The 23,384-nt window shown below is 46.0% G+C and overlaps 1 protein-coding gene across 2 annotated transcripts in view; it reads left to right on the forward strand.

The window, feature by feature from the left end:
- Window positions 1-1,147: 1,147 nt before the first annotated feature.
- SIRT5 (sirtuin 5) overlaps window positions 1,148-23,384 on the forward strand; it is a 34,644-nt gene continuing 12,407 nt past the window's right edge. For both annotated transcript variants that reach the window (XR_010917917.1, XM_067537610.1), the window contains exons 1-5: window positions 1,148-1,420; window positions 4,910-5,048; window positions 9,271-9,404; window positions 10,853-11,078; window positions 12,799-12,886. Coding sequence is in view for 1 of the 2 variants with exons in the window: in XM_067537610.1 (XP_067393711.1) it covers window positions 4,934-5,048; window positions 9,271-9,404; window positions 10,853-11,078; window positions 12,799-12,886 (563 nt within the window). In the remaining variant the exon portion in view is untranslated. The remainder of the gene's footprint in view (window positions 1,421-4,909; window positions 5,049-9,270; window positions 9,405-10,852; window positions 11,079-12,798; window positions 12,887-23,384) is intronic.

The following is a 23,384-nucleotide window of genomic DNA, read 5'->3' on the forward strand; positions in this document are numbered from 1 at the left end:
CTAAAGTTCAAGGGCATTTGAACTGAAAATTTTGGTTCAAGCCCATTTTTCCTATTATAATTTCTACCTCTTTTTGATATGTCAGGTTATTTGAAGGCGATTACCTGCAGGTGTGCAATAAGGTCTTGGCCATTTAACTAAGTGAATCAGTATTCTCATGCCTTTGAAAATGTCTTTGTCAGTCTCTCCTTGGGTGTGTGCTTTGGCCCCGCAAAGTCATGGGAGCGCCTCGTCAACCTCCTTCTAGCAGTGGCCAAGGTGGCCATTTACAATACCAGGCAGAGGATGTTGGCTGAGAAGGTGCTCTGTGACTGTGGGGCCTATTTATGTTCCTCTGTCCAATCATGCATCTGTGCAGCGTTTCTTTGGGCTGCATCTGCTGGGTCCTTGGACACCTTTGAGGAGCAGTGGATGCTGTCGGGGGTTCTCTGCTCAGTGTCCCCTTCAAGTTCCCTCTGTTTAACCTTCTGACCTTCATGCCTGTTCTTGGGGTTTTTTTCAGGGGTTGTCCCCCAAATTCAGCTGAGTGGGGGGCTCACTAGCTCCTTCACTTAGGCTGGGGAGGGGCTTTTAGCTGTGAGTGGGCACCTGGTACTCAAATAGTTCCACAGTTGATTTAAACTACTCTGGAGCTTTCCGATAAATGGGAGATAGAGTGGTATTCAGTTGGCTGAGTTACTCTGCAGCACAGACCCGTACTCAGCAATGAGATGAGCATCAGAGGATAGACACAGGGAAGAGGCCAGCAAAGACGAGCAGTGGCTTACTTAGCTCCTAACAAACCAGCTAGTGGCGGAAATGAAGAGCGCCCAGGAGCCAGGCTGACCAGCCTCACCCCACTGCCCGGCCCAGCAGCAGCTCCAGGAGCCACAGCGCCTGTCACGCTTGGTTTCAATACAAAGGCGCGCGAGTTGAGTGCGCGGGGGCCAAAACCAAGCAAGGCAGCTCCGCTCCAGCCCGGCTGCTGCAGGGCAGGGCCGGGCCCTCCCGTCCCCGCCCACGGAACAGGAGCTGCTGCTGCTGCTGCTGCTGCGTGCCTGGGACGGGTCGTTCGTGCGTGTGGGCGGCAGCCCAGCGCCGTGCACGGAGCAGAGCCCAGGCGGCCCCCGCCCCGACGCGAGGATTGCTGCGGGCGGGCGGGCGGGCGGGAGCCCCGCGGGGCGCAGCTGGGCTCGGTGAGGCCCGTGGCCGGGTCTAGCCTCGGCTCCCTCCCCAGGACCAGCTCAGCAGCCGCTGGCGGGCTCGGCCGGCGGGGGCGGGGTTTGTTCTGGGCCCGCCCGGCCCCTCCTCTCCGCCGCGGCTCCATCCAGGCCAGGGCGGGACGTGCAGCGCCGCACGCAGCGGCAGAAGCTGGGCCGCGAGCGACAGGCGGACGGACGGACGGACGGAGGCGGACAGACACGCGCCGCTGCGGCCTGAGGTGGGTGCTGGGCCCGACTCCCCCCCACCCCGCTGCATCGTGACGGGCCGCCCCCGCCTCGCCCTGGCACTAGCCCGCCCCGCGAAACGTGCCGCGCTCGGGCCCCGCTGTCAGCGGCCTGCCCGGGAGCCCCCCGCCCTGCGCGGGTCTCACACACACACACACCCTGCCTGCCTGCCTGCCTGCCCGCCCCGAGCCGCCTGCATCCCCCGCAGCCTCCGCCGCGTTCAGCTGGGGCTGGGCGCTAGCGGCCCCTTACCCCAGCCTGAGCCGCAGTTGCCTGAGCTCGGGGAGTAGGTCGGGTGACAAGGCTGCAGCAGCTGGCTGGTGAAGCTGTGTCGCCCGGCCACTATTAAGTGACAGGGTGTGCGGGAGGTGGGTTACATTGACACATGTTAAGTAAGGGCTTGGCTACCCCTTGTGCATCTTGAATTATACCCAGTGCAGTTTTCATTACCCTGGGTAGAGTTTAAGCTGTGCAAAAAGGGTGTGAAGACCAGCCCCAGCAGACTTGGAAATCCTAGTGTAGACAGGGTAAGTTGTATTTCTGTAGAATCATAGACGTGTAGGGCTGGAAGGGGCTCTGAGAAGTCATCTAGTTCATTTCTCCCCCACCCACCTCCATGCTGAGGGTGGACCAAGTATATCTAGACCATCCCCAACTAGTGTTTGTGCAACCTGTTCTTCAGTACCTCCAGTGATGAGGATTTTCCAGCCACCCCTGGAAGCCTATTCCAGAGCTTTCTCCTTATAGGTAGTAAGTTTTTCCTGATATCCAACCTGAATCTCCCTTGTTGCAAGTTTGGTGAACATGGACTGATTGCTGTCCTCTCTATAACAGCTTCGTATATATTTGAATACTGTTATATTGTGCCCTTCTTCACCAGCCTTTTTTTGTAGATTAGATATGATATGATGCTGAGGTACATATCCCTAGTGACCTCAGCATCATCCAGGAAGGAGTGGAGCGCTCCATCCAACTTGTTGGATGTCCTCTATAGTCACATGTACCTCCCATGCAATATGTACCGGGTACCTGCAGTCAAGAGGCATGCTGTATCATAAAGCCAATGGCCATGGAAGCTGCCTCTGATATGTTTATAGCCACCTGCAGCACCACCTTTTCTACCATCTGGTCCTCTTTGATGGTCTTTCTCAGCTCTTCTCTACATTCCTGTTGAAATTTCGATATGTGGGGGCTTATCCTTTACCATGCCAAAAAAAGCAAAAGAGGCCTTGTAGTTTGTGATACAAAATTGGAGGGAGGCAGATGAATATGCTCTATGTCTGAAAAGTCCAGTTCTTGGAGTTTGTATTTTTAAGCATATCCTTGGTGGATCAGGTCTTTTCTTGGACCTCGGACATAACCGGAGAAGCTGGGACTGGATGAGTGTAAAAAATTTTGAAACTTTTGAGCAGTTTTTGATGAATATTTTTCTACTTATTTTGAAATTGGGGAAAGCGAGGCTTAACGTGTTAGTTGGTGAAGGTCAACCCAGTATATTTAAAAGACAAATACCTATTATCCTAGTCTAGACAGACCCCTAGCATATAATGTGTTTAACTCAGGCTCCACCTCAGTCTGAACACAACCAGCTAACACGTTTTTAAAGGTGCTAAACTGTATCTAAACACTAGATGCAAAGTTGCATTTAAATTAATTGTTAGTGTTCACATTTTTCTAGTTTAGAAAAGAGCAAGTGAAGGTTTCTCCCATGTTCATCCCAGTGTGATACTTTAAATAAGACGTCCCTTTGTCTGTCTCATTCCTGCCGCAAACTATTGCCTTAATAAAATTCTAATCTAAGGTCCTCCAAATTGTTATGAGTGCAAATTCCCCTAGACTGGGTCTGTGTACACAGGTCCATCCACACATCCATCACTGCAGGAGTCCTTAAATGTTTCTGTCTGACATACTGTTGTTGTTCTTATACTTTGTTATGCAGTGACATAAATCCTATATATGCTACCTACAGTATGCTCTTAGCAGCACAGTTGCTTGTGTAAACTGTATGTATGTGATCTATTTTGAGTATAATTGGTTTTTAATGTATGCTTAAACAAAATTAATGTTTTAACCTGTCTAATAGACAGAATTATGCTGTGATGCCAGTAATTAAATCCTGATCTTTGTAAAGTGCAGTAAACTGTCTGTGCTAGTATAATCTCAGTATGTATGTTCTGTCATCAAGACCAGAGAAATCCAATTGGTTAAAATATTTTTATAAATTTTCTTTCACTATTATAATGAGAGAGTGATGAGAGAGGCAATACAAAGAAAATAAAAATTAGTTTTGTGTGTGGTTTTTCTCCCTCCTTTTTTTCTGGTTTCAAAATATAGGGGGAAGTTCTTGTTTTGACTGGCGTGTAAGGACTGAGTAAATGGAAAGTGCTGTGGATTTTAAATAACCAAGAAGGTTTTATTTAAGGAAAAAATATGCTGGTTGTAGTGAACATAAATATGAAGTGTTTTTTATTACTTCCCTTCATTTTTGTATAGTTAATTATTTCTGTGATTTTGTAAGTTGTATTATCTTTTAAAATACTTTAAATTCCATTTACCACTAAAGAGGAAACTGACTTATAAAGAGTACCAGTAATAGTTTCCAACATGTTCATTCTTTGTCAGTGTTACGTAGTATAAGGAAAATTACAATACAGAGGTGAAAAGGATAGGGCAGCTGTACTGTGCTGACAGGAAATTGGATCTAACAGGCCAAACTCCAGTTCTGAAATCTGTATTATGGGCTTGGCTGCATGGTATTGGCCCACTAAGCGCTTGGACACCCTTACCCTGTCTGAGGGTCAAATCAGCCTTGTAAGGGGACACAATTCCTGATGAAATCAGGGTAAGTGTCATAGTTTATTCCAGTCGTGAATCTTTCCCAGTGTAAATTTTACCACCTGTAAAATGGGAATAAATCTCAGAATTAATTAATGGTTGTATGAGGTATTAAAAATTAAAATCCCGATATAGCTAAGCATTATTGTGTTTGCACAGCATCATATTTTTGTTTACTAAACCAAAGAGATCATACTATATGTGTTCAGTACAAGGATTCAACTGTCAGCATAACATTTTAATGGAAAGGATTAATTCATTTTATGGGGGAAATATATTAATTGGCTATTCCACCTTGAGTTCCAGTAAGGTTTTGACGCATCTATGTATCTCACTTGGAAATTACCTGAAAAAAAGGGATTTCAGATTGTTTTCTCCAGAAGAGAACGATTGGCAGTCCTTTAAATTTTGTGTTATGTTTGATCATATCATTTGATTGCTCTGTAAACTTGAAATACTGTAATTGTGAGCTTTGCCCATAAGCAATACTTTGGCTGGATAAACAGGGTGGAGGATGAAATAGTAAACACTGTACCTCATTATTTTTTGTGACAGAAAAGAGAGCCTTGAAGTATATTCGCTATATAGTCTTTGTTTGTCACATAAACATGTATTCATATAACTTCTCATTTGACTTCTTTTTTCAGATTAAGAACTATAAAGTGATCCTGATGAGTCTCTTCCAGTTTACCACTAGAAGGCTGGTTCTGCAAGCATATTGTGGACTTAAGCCTCCTTCTTCCAAGAAACAAAGGATTTGTTTAGAAATGGCTCGTCCTAATTCGAGTAAGATAAATACATTCCTGTACTATGTATTTGTTTCTGTATATACTCCAGACAAATATTCTGTAAATTACTTTTCTCTCTTCCTTGCTTCCTGAGTTTTGAGTGTCTTAAAATTAAGCAGCATTGTTGTAGACACAACGTACTGAGCAATATAAATGTTCCAAACTCAAGAGAGTATATTGTACAAATGTGCTCTATAATACCCGCACATATTTCCTGATTTTAAAGATTGCTAGGTCCAAATCACCAGTGTCTTTTGCTGAATCACTTTTGGCTCTGTGATTGTAGTATCAATTATTTGCCTCTGCAAACATTGGAAGCCTTGCATCTGGTATCCCTTCGTAAAGATATGGGTAATTAATGTTGTTTACACGTTCCTTGTGTTTCTATAATTTTTTAACCCTAACTTTTGCAAACAAGTCAAATTGGTCATCATGTGGATGCAAGATAAAAGTTTTAAAATGTTTTTGTTTGAGTGCAAATGAATCCTATGGAAAATACAACAAATGTTGTGTTTTTCACTTTGAATTCAAATGACTGAAAAGATTTTTTTTAAGTTTTTTTTTTTTTTTTTAATTTCCTTCTAGGCTTAGAATGAGAAATTTCAGCTTCCAATATAACCTGTCAAAGTTACAAGTGCCTGATAATGAGTGTTTAAAATGGAAATGCAATCTCAACATTAAATACAGCATTACTACATTGAAGCTGTAATAATCAAGAAGAGAATGAAGGTTGAATAAAGCTTTGTGCCTGGCCTGTAAGCTTGATTTGAACCTGCAAGGGCTTTAATAATAGTAATCTATATTTTAGTTTGATAGTGAAATTGTTGGAAAGACAAGTAGTTAAGGAGAAAACTGTGGCTTTGAAACTATTTGTTTTTTGTAAAATGGGTGAAAGTCACCTTCCCTGCAATCAAGCTGAATGATTACCAAGTTCCTGACATATTTAGGGGTCAACATGGTTATTCCTGTTTACAATTCTTATCATTTCAGTATTTATAAAATAGGCAATATATTTGTGTCACTGTATATTTTTGTGTATCTATTTAGATTTTATCTTGCATATTCATACAGAGTGAAATTCACTCCCCTGCTTCTGCACTGCAGGCTTTCTGCAGGAATTGAGGTAGTGAAACCACTCTCTCTAACTTCCAGGCAGAGAACTGGGAAATTCTACAGCTATTCAAGTCTAGGTGATAATATGAAAATCTTTTATCTAAAGAGTTAGTTTAACTTGAATACAATGAGCAAAATTTTTTTGATTGTAATAGTAAAATACAAATAGTTAGGTATCAAAGGTCTACACAGTCACTTTCTAGGAGGCATGTGGTCTGGTTTGAGCTGCGTGGCTTTGGGCAAGTCATTTAACATCTATCAATTGACAGGGATGCTGTTGACATACAAAGTGTATTTCTTTCTGAAAATATCTTGTTTGTTATAGTTCAAAGCAAAATTTAAGGTGACTATAATTGAAAGAGACTAAAGATGCAAATATTTTTGTTTTTCATCTTGTGCATTTGACAGCCTTTTGTGTATTCATTTAATTCTTTGCCCTTTATAATCAGTCACTTTTCCAAGCTACTTGGAATTCCAAGCTACTTGTGGATTTATCACACGGTACTGGGAAAATGACTGATAAACATAAATGCAAACCCACAAAAATTGACAGGATGACTCAGAGGCAAGTGTAATACCTTAAACTATTTTCAGTTAATGTTTTTACATTAACTAGATTTCCATTTGAGTGTCTTCCTTTTAACTAGCATGATGTTTGAAGAATTTTAAGATTATTGTATCATGGTCAGGGCAACTGCACTTGTATTTCCGCTCAGTGGTCCAGCAAGGGCACACACTCTGAGGCTTCCTGCTTGCCAGCTGGTGTCTTTCTAGGTGAAGACCTGCGTCTCTCTCCCTTCTGAGTGGAGTATTTCCAAGCTGCACAGTTCCCTGCCGTCACTGTGTTATTCCCAGCAAAGACAGGTTGCCCAAGGACACCTGCTTGCTTTCTCCTCAGAGATGGTTAACAGGTGTAATTGCTACAGTTATAAAGTACCACACAGCACTTCCTGTGCAAACCTACTTGATTCTTACAGTTAAAAGTGTTACAGAGAAAATATATTAAAACTAGGGCTGTCAAACAATTTAAAAAATTAATTGTAATTCATTGTGAAATTAAAAAAATTAATTGTGATTCATCATAGTTTTAATCCCACTGTTAAACAATAGTAGAATACCATTTATTTAAATATTTGGATGTTTTTCTACATTTTCAAATATTGATTTCAATTACAACACCAAATACAAAGTGTACCGTGCTCACTTTTATATTATTATCATAGAAGATTAGGTTTGGAAGGGACCTCAGGAGGTCATCTAGTCCAACCCCCTGCTCAAAGCAGGACCAACCACAACTAAATCATCCCAGCCAGGGTTTTGTCAAGCTACACCTTTAAAACCTCTAAGAATGGCGATTCCACCACCTCCTCGGTAACCCATTCCAGTGCTTCACCACCCTCCTAGTGGAGAAGTTTTTCCTAATATCCAACCTAGACCGCCCCCCACTGCAACTTGAGACCATTGCTCCTAATTCTGTCATCTACTACATTTACGGGAGGTAATGCTGCCTGCTTCTTATTTACAATGTTGGCCGAAGCATGAAGGATCATACGAATGTTTAGTATACCTGGCACGTAAATACCTTGCAACGCTTGCCACAAAAGTGCCATGAGAAAGCCTGTTCTCACTTTCAGGTGACATTGTAAATAAGAAGCAGGCAGCATTATCTCCTGTAAATGCAAACAAACTTGTTTGTCTTAGCAGTTGGCTGAAGAAGTAGGACTGAGTGGACTTGTAGGCTCTGAAGTTTTACGTTGTTTTGTTTTTGAGTGCAGTTCTGTAACAAAAAAAATCTACATTTGTAAGTTGCACTTTCACGATAGAGATTGCACTATTGTACTTACGAGTTGAATTGAAAAATACTATTTCTTTTCTTTTTTGCAGTGCAGATATTTGTAATAAAAGATAATATAAAGTGACCGTTATAGACTTTGTATTCTGTGTTGTAATTGAAATCAATATATTTTAAAATGTAGAAAAATATCCAAAAATATTTATAACAACTTTAAGTTGGCATTCTATTACTGTTTAATAGTGCAATTAAAACCGTGAGTAATCGCAATTAATGTTTTTAATTGAGTTAATTTGTTCTGAGTTAATCACTTGAGTTAACTGCGATTGACAGCCCTAATTAAAACCAATAAAACAACCTTTACACATGCTAATAAGCTCACCAGACATCACCCCAACTCTAACATGGACTCTGGCAGAAGCAGTCCTTCAGCCTCCCACCCACGTAGTTTCCTTTGTGATCACAAGTTTAGCACAGCCTCAATTCAGAACTAGCACCTATTCTTATTGGTCTTCAGTCCTTCCAACTCTTTCCTTAGTACTGGAGCCTTCTGTGGACTTGGGGTCCTGTCTGTTTGCTGGATCAGGAAGAGAGCCCTGAGCCAGTTTAAAACCAGGCTATTTATCCAATCCTTTCATTGCTTATTGGTCCCTGAAGAATGCAGTTTGTGCAGACCTCTTGGGAGCGGTGATAGGGTGGCTTCAAAGGTAGAAGGAAATACACTAGCATCCCTCTCCAACTGGAGAAGGTATGTGCAATGCCACAATAACACATACACAATTGCATTTTTATCCAATGGTATTAACCCTAACTCAATAAGGTTTAACTTAATTCAGTAAAGTTTATCTTAATTCCGTATGGATGTTCAGGATGGGATATTGTCAGTCTGTCACACCTTGGTTGAAAGGGTTCTATATATATAACTAGAAATTACAACGTTTCAGGATTATTATTGTATCCCTGTTAGTTCCAGCATAGAAACTTTTGTTTATGGCCTTAGTCTTCCAAATGCTTAACACATGTACTTCATGCACATGAGTAGTACCTTGCAGTTAATAGGGCTACTCATGTGCATAAGTGTTTACAGGATCAGGGTTTAAAATGTTTTCTCATAGATAACACTTCTAATTTTGATCTACAGAGCATCAGGAAATAATAGATTTTTTAAAATAAAAAGTGTGGCAGTTTTGCCAAACAGCCATATTTGTGCTTATGTGTACCCATTGCTACATATCCAAGTGATTAAATGGTCTCTATTTAAAAATGAAACAAAACCAATGGATCAATTATTGTTAATTTTTTCTGTTATATTTAGATATGGCTGATTTTCGAGAAGTGTTTGCCAAAGCAAAGCATATAGCCATTATTACAGGGGCTGGTGTTAGCGCCGAGAGTGGTGTTCCTACCTTCAGAGGCGCAGGGGGCTACTGGAGGAAATGGCAAGCTCAGGTATGTAGTTGGACCAGACACTTGATGAGCTACTTTTATTCCTTTAATTCACGTGTGCCATTAAAATGAGTCATCAGCAGCTAGCTATTTTAAATGGGTGCAGTGTTCCCACAGTGCTTCACTAGTGGCAAAATGTTCTCTGCTCAGCCATGCTCCACTGTGGTTGCCACTTGCAACTGCAACTTCTCCTTTTTGCTGGTCAGCACGAGAGTCATAGCTGTCTTGGAGACATGTAGGGATCTGCCTTGCCGCTTCCCTGCTTGCTTTTTTCCCCAGGAAACCTCTCCCTTCCTGAATTCAGACAAATTAAAAAAGCAGGGATGAAGCACAGTACTGAGTACTTTTTTTGTTTTACTCTTGATTGCTTGTAACACTTTCTAAAGCTTGAAAATGTCTTTTCTTGATGATTTTGTCTGTCACATTCTGACATCCTCCTACTGCACCCTGGTGTGTAAGCCACAGAAGGAGCACAAAATTAACTTGATTTCATGTTACCTTTCTTATGTTTGCACTGCTACCATAATCAGTTTTTTGTATGTATGTGTTTAAGATAGTGCTCATGAAAGATTTGATTCTTTTGAAAACTAGAGCAGCTGTGTACTTACCCAGTAACTGGTATGGTAAAGGTGCACCTATTTTTCTTTCAGTAATTATGCATTCAAATACAGTATATTTATGTAAATGTTGGGGTTTTTATATGAGAACTTTGACATATTAATGTTTAATCTTTTATGTAGCACTGCAAGTGTATAGATGGATTTATTTCAATGAGCTCTCTCTCTCCCCCCATCTTTTCAACAAGAAAACTGAATGCAAACTCCATATTAATGCAAAATTATGGCTAAGGTTTTAAAGGACATAGGAGACAAAGTATGAGTTGCTGCCAGAATGAAAACCTATTATTTGGCTATATTATAGATAAATTAAGGCAGATCAGAAATGACCAGTAGCAGAAAATGCATCATGCAAAGATGCCAAGTTTATGGCTGCTTTAGTGCATATCAAATATTAACTATGATGTTGAACCTAATTTCCTTGTTTCTCGTTTGTGTTGTGCCTGTGGTCTCAAGAGGAGGCTTAGTTAGGTAGTGTAGAATGAGTTCTGAGTCCACAGTGTAAAAGTACAGAATTCTGGATAATACTACAGTAAAATCATATGCAACTTTGAATAGCATTACTTCATTGCATAAAATACAGTATTTATAGATTCATAATTATAAGACCTGAAGGAATTGTTATGATCATCTAGTCTGATGATAACACTGGCTTGTCATGCCCCTATAGAATAAAAAGCACTGATTCTGGCTATTTACTTGTATTCTTGTTAGCTGTAGCTGGTTACAAATAATCTGATTTTTATTATTTTATCATCTAGATAATTTACACATGATTGTATCTATTATCAAATTTAGATGTTTTGTTATTACTAATGAATGATTTTTTTTCAGGAACTGGCTACCCCGGAGGCCTTTGCAAGGAATTCGTCCCGTGTGTGGGAATTTTATCATTACCGCCGGGAGCTGATGTTGAGTAAACAACCAAATCCAGCACATATAGCCATTGCAGAGTGTGAAGCCAGACTAAGCAAACAGGGAAGGAGTGTTGTGGTCATTACTCAGAACATTGATGAGCTCCACAGAAAGGCGGGCACAAAACATCTCTTAGAAATTCATGGTTAGTATTACCTGGCGTATACAGTAGAACTGATCATAAAATGGAGGGAGGAGTGTCTACTGAAATCTTTGACTTTTTGGCAAAAATTGAAATTTTCCGTCAAAAACTTCCTCTGAAAGCCAAAAACATTTTTATTCAGAAATGCCACTGGGTGCCACATGGCCCAGTTCTAATGGGTGATGGGTATAAGAGCTCCCCAAACAGCCACAGCCACTGAAACCTCCTGCTTGGGATCTACCTTGGAGACCCTGCCCTCGCTCCACCTCTTCCTGCCCCACTCTGCCTCCCCTGCGAGAGGGGTTGGCCGAGAGGAGCAAGCAGTGTGGGAGCAAGCCTTGAGAGGAGGCACAGCAGGGGCAGGGCTTTGGGTGGAGTGGGGGTGAAGCATAGGCAGAGCGTCAAGTGAAGAGGCAGAGTGGGGGGGCGGGGCCTCGGGGTGGAGCCAGACTCCCCAAAATCAAAAGGCACATGCTGCCTATGCCAGTTCTCCTTTATGGGTCTGGCTGTCTGGCGAGATTACGTCTCCCATTATGTATCGTGGCAACGCCTCCCATGATGCACTGTGACTGCTCAGCAAGAGGGGACACCTGGGTGCAGCATGGGAGATATAATCTGGGATGGGTGTCTCAAGCACACTACTGCTCACAAGAGGTGCTGTGGTAGCATTTCCAAATCAAATGTTTGGTTTTCGGATTTAAGATGAAAAGTCAACATTTTCCAGAGAAAATGGACACTTTCACATAAACAGTTGTTTTGTTGAAAACCCAATTTTCAGCCAGTCTTCATGCATGCACATACTCTGTCCAGCTATTGCTGAACTTGTAATCACCTGTTGTTTCTTCCCTTTGTTGTTTATCTGTCCTTTCGTTTATACTGACAGTGCATGGAACTCTCTCTCTCTCTTAACACTTCCTCCTTCCATGTCTCAGATCCATTTGGATGAATATACAGTAGAACTTAGCTTATTTATCCTAAAGGTTTGGAATTACTAAATTTTCCACTTAGTGAGCAGGGATAATACATCACACAAAGTATTGTGTTCACTCATTCTGACGTGTAGTTTAATTTTGGTTATAATTTATTTTTACAAAGTATACTACAATATATTACAAAGTCTTAGTAATATCAGGCCTCACTATATCATTTGCTATTAATTTTTTGAGAAGTTGGAAGTGCCTTTTTTGAGCATTTTTGTGCAAATTACTAAGTGTGCGTTTTTAACAAAATTCTCCTGTACTCAGAGAGAAATGCTACAATCATAAATCATTCTTAGCCAGATTGCAAACAATTACAATTTTTTTGTAAATTTATTTTTTCAGCAATACTGTATTAGTCATCTAGCAATACTATATTAGTCATGAGATAAACCAGCATATAAGCCACCATCTGTTAGTGGGACCATTTATCTGGTTCAGCATGGCAGTTCTATTAAACTTGGGCTCCTGCCTTTGCTCTGCAGGGTTTGTGAATAAATATGCCCTTGGTCTCCTCGACTGCCAATCAAAAATGTTTTGTGTACATGCTTTATAATAAATTCACAGTGCTGCCACGCTGGAATTTCTTAGTTCTGTGTCCCTATAACTTAAACTGCACACAAGATATTCTCTCCAATGTCAAATAAGGAAATCTTTGGGATGGATATAACTGCGTGCATAACCATATATATTTGAAAGTCACTGTTTGATATTAAAATCTGAAATTGCTGCTTTGTACATTTCAGGTAGCTTATTCAAAACCCGGTGCACGAACTGTGGAAGTGTGGCAGAAAATTACAAGAGTCCAATATGTCCAGCTTTGGCTGGGAAAGGGTAATACTTTCTTTTTCAGTTTGCTACTTATTGTCTGTAGAAGGGGAAATATTTTCAGAGCTGGACTGGGTTTTAGCCAGGTGTCCCCCATTTACCTGAGTGGGAATCGTGTTTAAAGCCCACATGATGCTTTGAAAACAGGATATATTGTTCCAGTCACTCCAGCTTTATTCACTGAGAACTGGAGGATGTCAGGCCACTGAAACAGCTCATTGCTAAAGTGCACATGGGGCTTAGCCATGTTTTTTTCATTTTTTTGGGTAATGATCTTACAAGAAGTTAGCAGAATAAGTTTATTAAAAATAACCCACTAGAGGATGATATATTAAATGGTTCTAGCAGAAACTAACCTGGATCCAAATATGCATTATATAATTAGGCTTATATTTCTCCTGATACACCAAGGCCCTTTTGTGGTTTACTACTATGTGTCAGCTACTCTTGTCAGGTCTGACATACTCCCTATACCTAAGACATTGGTAAAATTCAGGACTGGGAATGTATTGAGGTCACCTTGCTGGTTATAACCAAGGCTGGTGGATGCCAGGGTGGGGCTGGGATCAGAGCTGCTGAACCAGGGCTATCTAGCACACACACACTCAGGATGTGACTTGCATGCTTGCAAGCTGGCTGGGAGCTACAGCAGCAAAACATTGTAAGGCATCCAGGATTGCAGGGCAAGTGGTGACACAACCCACTACTACTGGTGTGGATTGCCCCTGAACATTATGACATCTACACAAAAGGAAGAATGAAAGATCTTTAACAATAAAAGATCTGGGAAATTCCAAAACCAACAAGCTGTATTCAAAGATCAGTTAAGATTCCTGAGTGACAAATATAATTTTCTGTCAAATACAAATTATATCAATAATGTGCACTTTAATGACACATCAGTTATTTCAAAGGTGAGCCTACATAATGTCAGACCTTTTGCTGTTAAATTACAGCTACATTATTATTCTGAGGAAACAGCAATAGGTATTTTATTTCTTTATCTGGTATACTAACTAATATCCCCATATACCAATATTTCTTGAAATATTTAAATATCAAAATAAAAAATACATAAAGATGCTCCCAGCAATCCATCTCTCTCAGTTGTGGTTGATGTAATAAAATACACACTTTGTTCTTTAAATTTTTGTGGACGGTGTAATCTTTAAAATGTCCTTACCTATTTATTTATTTGCTTTCAAGTACTTCAGTTTTGTAAATGATGTGATATAAGGGTACATTGTTGTCACTTAGCAAACTTAACTGGATTTGAAGCAAAGTGTTCCTGTTTTGGAAACTTTTAAAGTTGGACTCTAGGAAATGAAATATTGGCTCTGTGCACTGGATTATGACTAGATTAAACTGTTATGTAGTACTTCTCCTTTTCTCACTTCCCCCTTTTTAAAATCTTTGTCACCAAAGTTTGGGAGGCTGCTGAAAACCTGTTTTAGGCTGTGATGATTCAGGAACCCTTTGTCCAAATCACTTCAAATTTAGTAGGAAACTTTTATCTCAGCCTGCTCCTAATCTGACAGCTTTTAGACTTTTATTCCTTTTTTGTGGATTTTGGAGGTAGACCATAGTAGAAGCTTGATTATAGCCTGAGCTTTGGAATGGCTGTGAGGCTCCATAATATCACAAGGAACAAAGGTGGTGTATGAGAAACTGTTTTCTTAAATCTTACACAAAATTGTATCTCCATTCCATTAAAAACAAACATTTCAGATGGTCTGGAACCATCAAGTTGAGTGGTAACAAACCTATGTTACCATGTTAACTTGTTACCCTTATTCCTTTCTCTTCCTTCCCACCTTTCTACCGTTTGTTATACTCACTTGTTACATCTTGTCTTAAATTAGATGGTAAGCAATTTGATACACAGACTGTCTTTCTATATTGTGTGTCTTCATTGCCTACTCCTTTTGGTGGAGTGTAGAATACATACACTACATGCCATCCTAAGTAGCAGTGTAGACAGTGAGGACTGCTTAGGTGAGTAAAGACACCTGAACCTTGTGGGCATGTAACTGGGCATAGCTCTGTTCACCCAAAGCAGTGCCTCCCCAGTCTATAGTACTATTTTTAGCAGTCCTGCAGGTGCTGCCCCACTGCTGGAGTCTGTCCCTGCTGCAGGGACATTCCGGAGCCTTTCCCTGTCAGAGAGAGAGACTCTGGCGGCAGGGAAAGGCTCTGACATCTCCCCCACGACCTGAGCCTTTCAGTGACACATGTAGCTACACACTGCAGTGTGGATGCAATCTGCTTTTCACGGTGGCATGTAGCTACATATACCCAACAGACTGTGGCCTCGGTATTTGTACAGCACCTAGCAATCAATCCTGATCGTGTCTGGGGGACTTAGGTGTTACAGCAGGACAAATAATAAATAACAATTTGCATGTTGCTTATGGAAAGTAGAACTTCAGGTAAAATACTTTTTAAATGACTGAAGTCAAATGGAAACTTAATTTCATTCTAGATTTCCTAAAGAGAAGAATTGCATGAGCCAGGTCTACACCAGGAGCAGTTTGCTACACTATAATATGCCTGCAAAATGCTCTTTGTGTGAACATAGCTTATGCTGGCAAAATTCTGCTTTTGCTGGTACAGCTTATTCTAGCCCTAATGAGTGAAATAAACCATACCAGTAGTTTTTTCCAGTATAACTTTCTATGCTAACGGCCTTCCAGCACAGCTACATTAGTCGTGAATCGCACTTCTTCATACCCCTGACTGACATAGCTATGCCGTTGTAGTGTATACCTAGTGTGGTATGGCAACCCCCCCTTGGTCTCACCTATTGGCAACAGTCTCCTTTGGCAGTGGGGCCTGAGGTAACTCTGCCCCAACCTGGACAAGTCTTTTGTCTCTTCCTCATGGCACACCTCTCGCGGAGCGTTTGGTGCAGGCCTTATTTCAGGCCTGTGGAATGTCCTTCAACCCTGCAGAGGAGGGGCGGGTAGGCCCAGTCCGTGTATCGGGCCCAGGACGGTACCTTTCTGTGGCTCCTTCTCAGGCCTGTAGAGGAGGTAGTAAAGCCCTGGAGGGTCGGAGACACACCGGTCCTTCCTGCAGGCTGGGATCAGGGTTTTTCCTCTCTCTGCTTCTCTGGCGGCAGAGAAGCACTAACTCCTAGTCTGGGGGAGTCTCTCCTCCGGCCACCACAAACGTTCTGGCAGCTCCTTTCTCTCCTCCTCCTTTGTTCCCCTCTCCCTTTAGGGGAGGCAGGGTTTAAGTAGGCCTGGTGTAGCCCTTAATTGGGTCCAGGTGTGTCTAATTGCCCTGCAGGAATTCACCTCTGCCTTCAGGGAAAAGGGCCTTTAACAGTCTAGGGCTCACATACCTGCCCTGGCATACCCTTTTGTAGCCATCTGGCCTGAGTTTACCACATGTTCCCCCTCACCGCCCCCGGCTCAACACTATGGGGTTGGGATACTTGGGTCGAACAACAGTGCACCCGTGACAGGCCATCTGCATTGCCATGTTTGGCCCCTGCCCTATGCTGTACATTACAGCCATTCCACTTCGATAACCGGAACCATCGCATCACCGGTGCATTTTGGTCTTTGTTGTGCTGCATTCACTTCAGGGGGGCATGGTTGGTAACCAGGGTAAACGTCTGTCCAATTAGGTAATACTGGAGGGTTTCTATGGCCCATTTTATGGCCAGGCATTCCCTCTCTACTACCGTGTACCTTTGTTCCCGGGGCAGGAGTTTCCTGCTAAGGAATAAGACTGGGTGTTCTTCGTCCCCCAGCATCTGCGGTCGTATGGCGCCCAACCCGACCTCCGAGGCGTCTCTCTGTAAGACTAATTCCTTCTTGAATTCTGGGGCTATCAGTACCAGACTGCGACAGAGGGCAGTTTTCAAGTCTGTGAAGGCTTTCTCTGTCGAGCTGGACCACTTCACTAGGTCGGGGGCATGGGCTTTTATCATCAGGTCCATCAGCAGGTAGGTATGGGTGACAAAGTGGGGAATGAACCTTCTGTAGTACCTGACTATCCCCAAGAAAACAGGGTTACTTACCAGTAACTGTTGTTCTTCGAGATGTGTTGCTCATATGTATTCCAATTAGGTGTGTGCGCGCCCCGTGCACAGATTCCCGGAACCTTTTTCCTTAGCACACCCGCAGGGCCGGGTACGGCGCCCCCTGGAGTGCCACGCTCATGTCACGGTATATAGGGTGCCGCCGGCCCCGCGGGTCCCCAGTTCCTTCTTTCCGCCTCTGACGGTTGCTGGAACTTCTGCCCCTTGCTATTGCAAGCAGCAGTCCTTAGCTTATCTTCTTGGTCAAACCATTACTGTTAATTTAGCTTTCCTTTTGTTATTCAAAAGGAGTGAGTTGTGTTAGTTGTTAAACTGCCCTTAGGGGCTCCTGCGGAGTCATGCCTGGCTCCACAGGCTTCAAGAGCTGCACTCTGTGAGTGACCCTCACGATCGCTGCCTCCGTTGCCTCGGGGAGCAGCACCGCAAAGACAAATGCAGAATCTGTAAGTCGTTTAAGTCTCGTACCCAAAAAGAACGGGACGCGAGACTGAAGGCTTTACTTACGGAGTCCGCGCTGCGCCCGGCCTCCAAGCCGTCGAGATCCCCGGCACCGAGCATCTCTTCGGTGCAGAGCGCTCCTCCAGCACCAGCACCGAAACCCTCGGTACTGAGTAAGAAGAAGACGAAGCGGTCGGAGATCTCTTCGACGGAATCCTCCCTGCGACCACCTAAGCAGGGAGCTGCACAGGAGACACCCCAGCCACGTGCCTTGGAGGCCCCTCCGGCACCGGTGTCTCCTTATAGGGAGCCTCCCCCGACTCATGCGAGTGGGGGAGCGCCTCTACAAGGGCTGTCGACGCCGGAGGCGTTCGCTGCGGCAAGGGCCCTCATGGCCTTGCCTACGCCTCCGTCCCCCCCTCGGCCGAGGGACAAGGGACTTGCGTCTCGGGCCAAACCCGCGCTGGGTGGCCCCGGTGGGTGGAGGAAACATCGCTCCCGATCCTCACCCAGACGGTCAAGGAGGGTGGAGAGTCGCTCCCCTCCGAGCTCCGACTCTCAGTCGTCGAGCGCCTCGGCACCGCGGGCGGTCAAGAGGCCCCAAGAACCGACGCAGAAGCTCCAGCGCCGGTTCTGGCACCGATCGCAGCTCGGGCTCGAGCACCCCGATGCGGGAAACATCCCGACACCGCACTGGCTCACCTGCTGGCAGCACCAGTCACCATTATAGGCTGACGGCACTGGGCCAGAAGGTTGTGCCGAGCACGCTTGCTACGGCACCGGACAAGAACACCCGGACCTACTTCTTCCGGATTGGCCGGGGCCAGCTTTGTATTGCCTCTAGCTTGATCATCTGGGTCTTCACCCTACCTCTCCCCACAACGTACCCAAGGTACTTGGCTTCTGCCAGCCCAATCGCACATTTGGGAGGATTTGCAGTGAGGCCTGCTTTCCTCAGGGTATTTAACACTGCCTCCACCTTTTCTAGGTGGGTATCCCAGTCTGGGCTGCGTATCACCACATCATCGAGATAGGGGGTGACATACTTAGCATGGGGACGTAACAGTTTATCCATGAGCCGCTGGAAGGTGGCAGGGGCTCTGTGTAGTGCAAAAGGGAGGACGGTATATTGATAAGAGTCCTTCCAGCGTAGGAAAGGTGGTCTTCTCTTTGACCTCCTTGGCCAGGGGGATTTGCCAATACCCTTTGGTCAGGTCCCGAGTGGACAAAAATCTTGCTTTCCCCAACCGGTCGATCAGCTCGTCGATCTGAGGTATAGGGCAAGCATCAAACCGGGATACCTCGTTTAGTTTCCAAAAATCATTACAGAACTGCATGCTGCCATCCAGTTTGGGTACCAGAACAATTGGACTGGACCACTGGCTAGGGGACTCAGATGACTCCCAGTTCCAGGATCCTCTTGACCTCGGCGTTAATTTCCTCCCTTTTCGCCTCTGGGATCCGGTATGGTTTAACGTTTACTTTTGTCCCAGAGTTGGTGATGATGTGGTGAAGAGCCTGAGTGGTCCTGCTGGGCCCCACTGAGAACACATCCCAGTTTTTCTCAATCATCTTCAAGACCTCAGCCCATTGTGTCGGCGTCAAGTCGGGGGATATTCTCACCTGCCCCTGGGTTTTGTCTTCCTGAGGCACTGTGTCTAGAGCAGCGGCACAAGTGTCCCTGTCTTGCCAGGGCTTCTGCAGGTTGACATGATACATTTGTTCGGGTTTTTGGAGGTCGGGTTGTCGCCCCTTATAGTCAACATCCCCAGCGGCCTCTACTATTTCATACAACCCCTGCCATCTGACTAAGAGCTTGCTTTCCGGTGTGGGCACCAACACCATTACCCGATTGCCAGGCTGGACCTGCCGGACTCTTGCCTGGCGATTGAAGTAGGCCCTCTGGGCCTTCAAGGTATTCCCGCACGATGGGAGTAACGTGGGCAATTCGGTCTTGCATCTGGATCACGTGTTCAATGATGTTCCGCACCTGGAGGGGCTGTTCTTCCCATCCTCCTTGGCAATGTCCAGTATGCCGCGTGGGTGGCGACCATATAACAGTTCGAAGGGGGAGAACCCTGTGGACGTCTGGGGAACTTCCTGACTGCAAACATCAGATAGGATAGTAAGGTGTCCCAATCCTTCCCATCCCGGCTCTCCATCTTCCTCACTGTGCTCTTCAGGGTTCTGTTGAATCGTTCAACGAGACCATTCATCTGGGGATGATAAACTGATGTTCGTAACATCTGGATGTGGAGCAACGTGCACATCTCCTTCATCAGTCTGGACACAAAGGGGTTCCTTGGTCTGTCAATCTCTTTTGGTATTCCTATCCTAGAGAAAATTTGCAGCAATTCCTTCGCTATTGTTTTGGATGTTGTATTACAGAGTGGTATGGTTTCAGGGTATCGAGTAGCATAGTCTAGAACCATGAGCACATATTGGTGCCCCCGAGCTGACTTTTCCTGTGGGCCTATTAAGTCCATGGCGATCCTCTCAAATGGGACCTCAGTAATCGGCAGGGGCACAAGCGGGACCTGTAAGTGTGGTCGAGGACTGTGGAGTTGGCACTCTGGGCAGGAGGTACAATACCAGTGGGCTTCCATATAGACCCTGGCCAGAAGACTATCCGTGGGATCCGATTCAGTGTCTTGTCTATCCCCAGATGTGCTCAAAACAAATGACTGTGCAGGTCTAGCACCGCCCTCTGGTGTCATCGTGGTACCAGGAGCTGCTCCACCTCTTCCTTGTGTACTCGGACCACCCCGTACAACAAATCTCTTCTGATCACAAAGTACAGCCTAGGGCCCTTGGTCTTTTCTTTCACAGGGACACCATTTACTTCCACCACTTCTTTCCTAATATTGGCATACAGTGGATCATTGGCTTGGTCTTGGGCAAAGTTCCCAAGGGCGGGCCCATGGTCCTCAAGTTCAAGGGGACCAACTTACAGCTCCTTGCTTGGCTGGGCCCCATCGGGACTAGGTTCAGCCTCTGGCTCCTCAATAGTTGGGGTAGCCTCCCTGCCGGCTGGGTGAGATCGCCTCCCCACTAGGGCGGCGTTCTGGGTCAAGATCTGGGTTCCCAGCCTTTTGTCCGCTCTCCCCTCCCGCTGCGTCTTTTGCCGTTTCTCCATGGACAGGGAACAGGTCTTGGGCGAATTCCACGAACACTGGGGGAGGACAACCTATGGAGGCCTCTCTACTGATTTCAGGGTCACTACTCATCTGGAAGTCTCCCACAGGGAGGAGGGACCAAACCTTGGGAAGTCCCGGCCTATGAGGACTGGGTAGGGAAGTTTCGGGACCACACCTGCTGTTACCCTTGTAGTACATCCTTGAATCCCGATATGGACTGGAATGGTCAGATAAAAATTGACCATGCGTGCACACAGGTTATCCTGGTGCGTTTAGCCCGGGACAGCTGCTCCTGGCCCACCAACTTTCCAGAGACTAGAGTAACAGCGCTCCCGGAGTCCACTAGTGCAGTGGTCTCTTTTCCGTTTATCTTGACTGACCGGGTGTACCTATGTGCAGTCTCTGCCACCTCCTCCAGGTAGATCAGGCTGCAGGGACCGGCAAGCTCACCCATCCCACATTGCATGGGTTCCTCCGCATTTGGGCATTAGGCGGCTATGTGCCCTAGCTCCCCACAAGCATAGCACCTGTACCGTAGTCAGGACAGCCCCCTATTCTTTGGGCTGCCAGGCTTCAGGACACAACCCTTCCTCCCCCCCGCTCCCCCAGGCTCCCCAAATCCTTTCGCGGGCTCAGGCTGCTCTCCAGCCCCCCTTCTCCCCAGCATGGGCTTGCCCGCTGAATTGGGAGTCCAAGCCTTTGGGGCAGGGACTAGCCTCTTGTTCCAGTGCCCTTCTTCCCTGGCAGTCTGCGAAAGTTCCTTGGCCACCAGCTGTCTCTCAATGAGGACAACCAAGTCATCATATGAAGTAGCATCATTTTGGCTAACCCACCCCCGCAGGTCTGGTGGCAGCCCCCTCATGAACCTGTCCAGAATGAGGGTCTTGGTAATCCAATCTGCGCTGTGGACTTCCGGGCGCAGCCATTTCCAGGCCAGGTGAATCAGGTCGAAGAGCTGGAACCTTGGTGCTTTGCCTTCCTGGTACCTTCCTTCATGGAACCTCTGGGCCCTTGTGGCTGTCATCACTCCCGATCTTGCAAGGATCTCTGCCTTCAGCTCAGGGTAATCCGAGGCAGCCTCTGCTGTCAGGTCGTAGTAGGCCTTCTGGGCCTCCCCACACAGGAATGGGGCAAGAATGCTGGCCCATTGATGTTGGGGCCAGGCCTCCCACAGGGATGTCCTCTTGAAGGTGAGCAGTTATGCCGCCACATCATCGTCTATGATCATCTTCTATAGGTAGCTGTTGGCCTTTAGGGGACGTGACCCCGCGGGGCCACGAGTCAAGGTGGTCAGGGCTTTCAGCTGGCCCATTATCTCCTGTAGCGTGGTTTGGTCCTGAACTGCTTGACTGATCAGTAGCTGGTTAGTCTCCTGTTGTAGTCGCACTGACTCTTGCTGGGCAGCCATCTGGACCTGCGTAGCCTCCTGTTGGGCCGCTGTGGCCTGCACCAGGGCTCTCACAACGTCATCCATTTTGGGGCTGGTTTACCTTGCCCCAGGGTGGTTCTCCCCACTTGTGGCCAATCCCAGTCCTGACACCACTTGTGGTATAGCAACCCTCTTGGTCTCACGTATTGGCAACAGTCTCCTTTGGCAGTGGGGCCTGAGGTAACTCTGTCCCAACCTGGACAAGTCTTTTGTCTCTTCCCCATGGCACCTCTCTTATGGAGCGTTTGGTGCAGGCCTTATTTCAGGCCTATGGAGTGTCCTTCAACCTTGTAGGGGAGGGGCGAGTAGTCGCAGTCCATGTATCTGACCCAGGACGGTACCTTTCTGTGGCTCCTTCTCAGGGCTGTAGAGATGGTGATAAAGCCCTGGAGGGTCAGAGACACACTGGTCCTTCCCACAGGTTGGGGCCAGGGTTTTTCCTTCCTTTAGTGCTTCTCTGGCGGCAGAGAAGCACCAACTCCTAGTCTGGGGGAGTCTCTCCTCTGGCCACCACAAACGTTCTGGCAGCTCCTTTCTCTCCTCCTCCTTTGTTCCCCTCTCCCTCTAGGAGGAGGCAGGGTTTAAGTAGGCCTGGTGTAGCCCTTAATTGGGTCCAGGTGTGTCTAATTGCCCTGCAGGAATTCACCTCTGCCTTCAGGGAAAAGGGCCTTTAGCAGTCTAGGGCTCACATACTGGGCCTGGCATTCCCTTTCAGAGGGCTGCTGGAGGTGCTGCGGCTGCTGCCGCTTGGGGGCCCTCCTGGCCTTCCTGCCTCCCCCCCTGGCCAGGAGGGAGAGGGTGAGTGAGTGTGGAGCCCCCACCACCCCCGCTGCTGCTACCACCACCACCACCTGCAGAAGGGCCTTTCCTGGCCAGCTGCTTCCTCCCACTGCTCCTGCTGTGAGTGCCCCTTCCCTGCTGCTGCTCCTCCTTCACCCCATTGCTTGGGGGTACCCCCACCTTTCCCTTCCCCAGCCTCCCCTTCCCTGGCCAACCGGTCTCCCTGCTTTGTTGCTCCCTCCCCATCGCTTGTTAGTTGGTTTTTCTCTTTGTCTGTTTGTCTGTGTGTTGGCTTGTTTGGCCTTCTGGTTGGTTTGTTTGCCCCAGCCCCTGTGTTGGTTTGTTTCCTGCCCTGCCTGGCCCTTGCAGTCTGCCCATGAGCCTTCCCAGCCCTGCTTCAGCCCCAACCTACCCCTCCCTTTCCCTGCCCTGGCCTCCGTGCTCCCGCCCCAGCAGTGCTCATGGTCCTTCTTTAATTGACCCCTCTCCCCCCCCGTTTTTGTTGACCCCCGCGCACTGCACTCCCCTACATTGCTTTAACCCCTGCCCCCCGTGCAGCTGGAGCAGCCAGTGGTCCAACCAGGGCTGGCGAGTGCATCGCCCCTGTACCCCCAGCTGGTTTTGACCTCCCCATATTCCCTTGTGTTGGTATCCTCCTCCCCTGCTTTC

This window comes from Emydura macquarii, unplaced genomic scaffold, assembly GCF_026122565.2.
Source record: "Emydura macquarii macquarii isolate MOO-44397 ecotype Brisbane River unplaced genomic scaffold, CSIRO-AGI_Emac_v2 contig_431, whole genome shotgun sequence".
NCBI classification, from domain to species: Eukaryota; Metazoa; Chordata; order Testudines; family Chelidae; genus Emydura; species Emydura macquarii.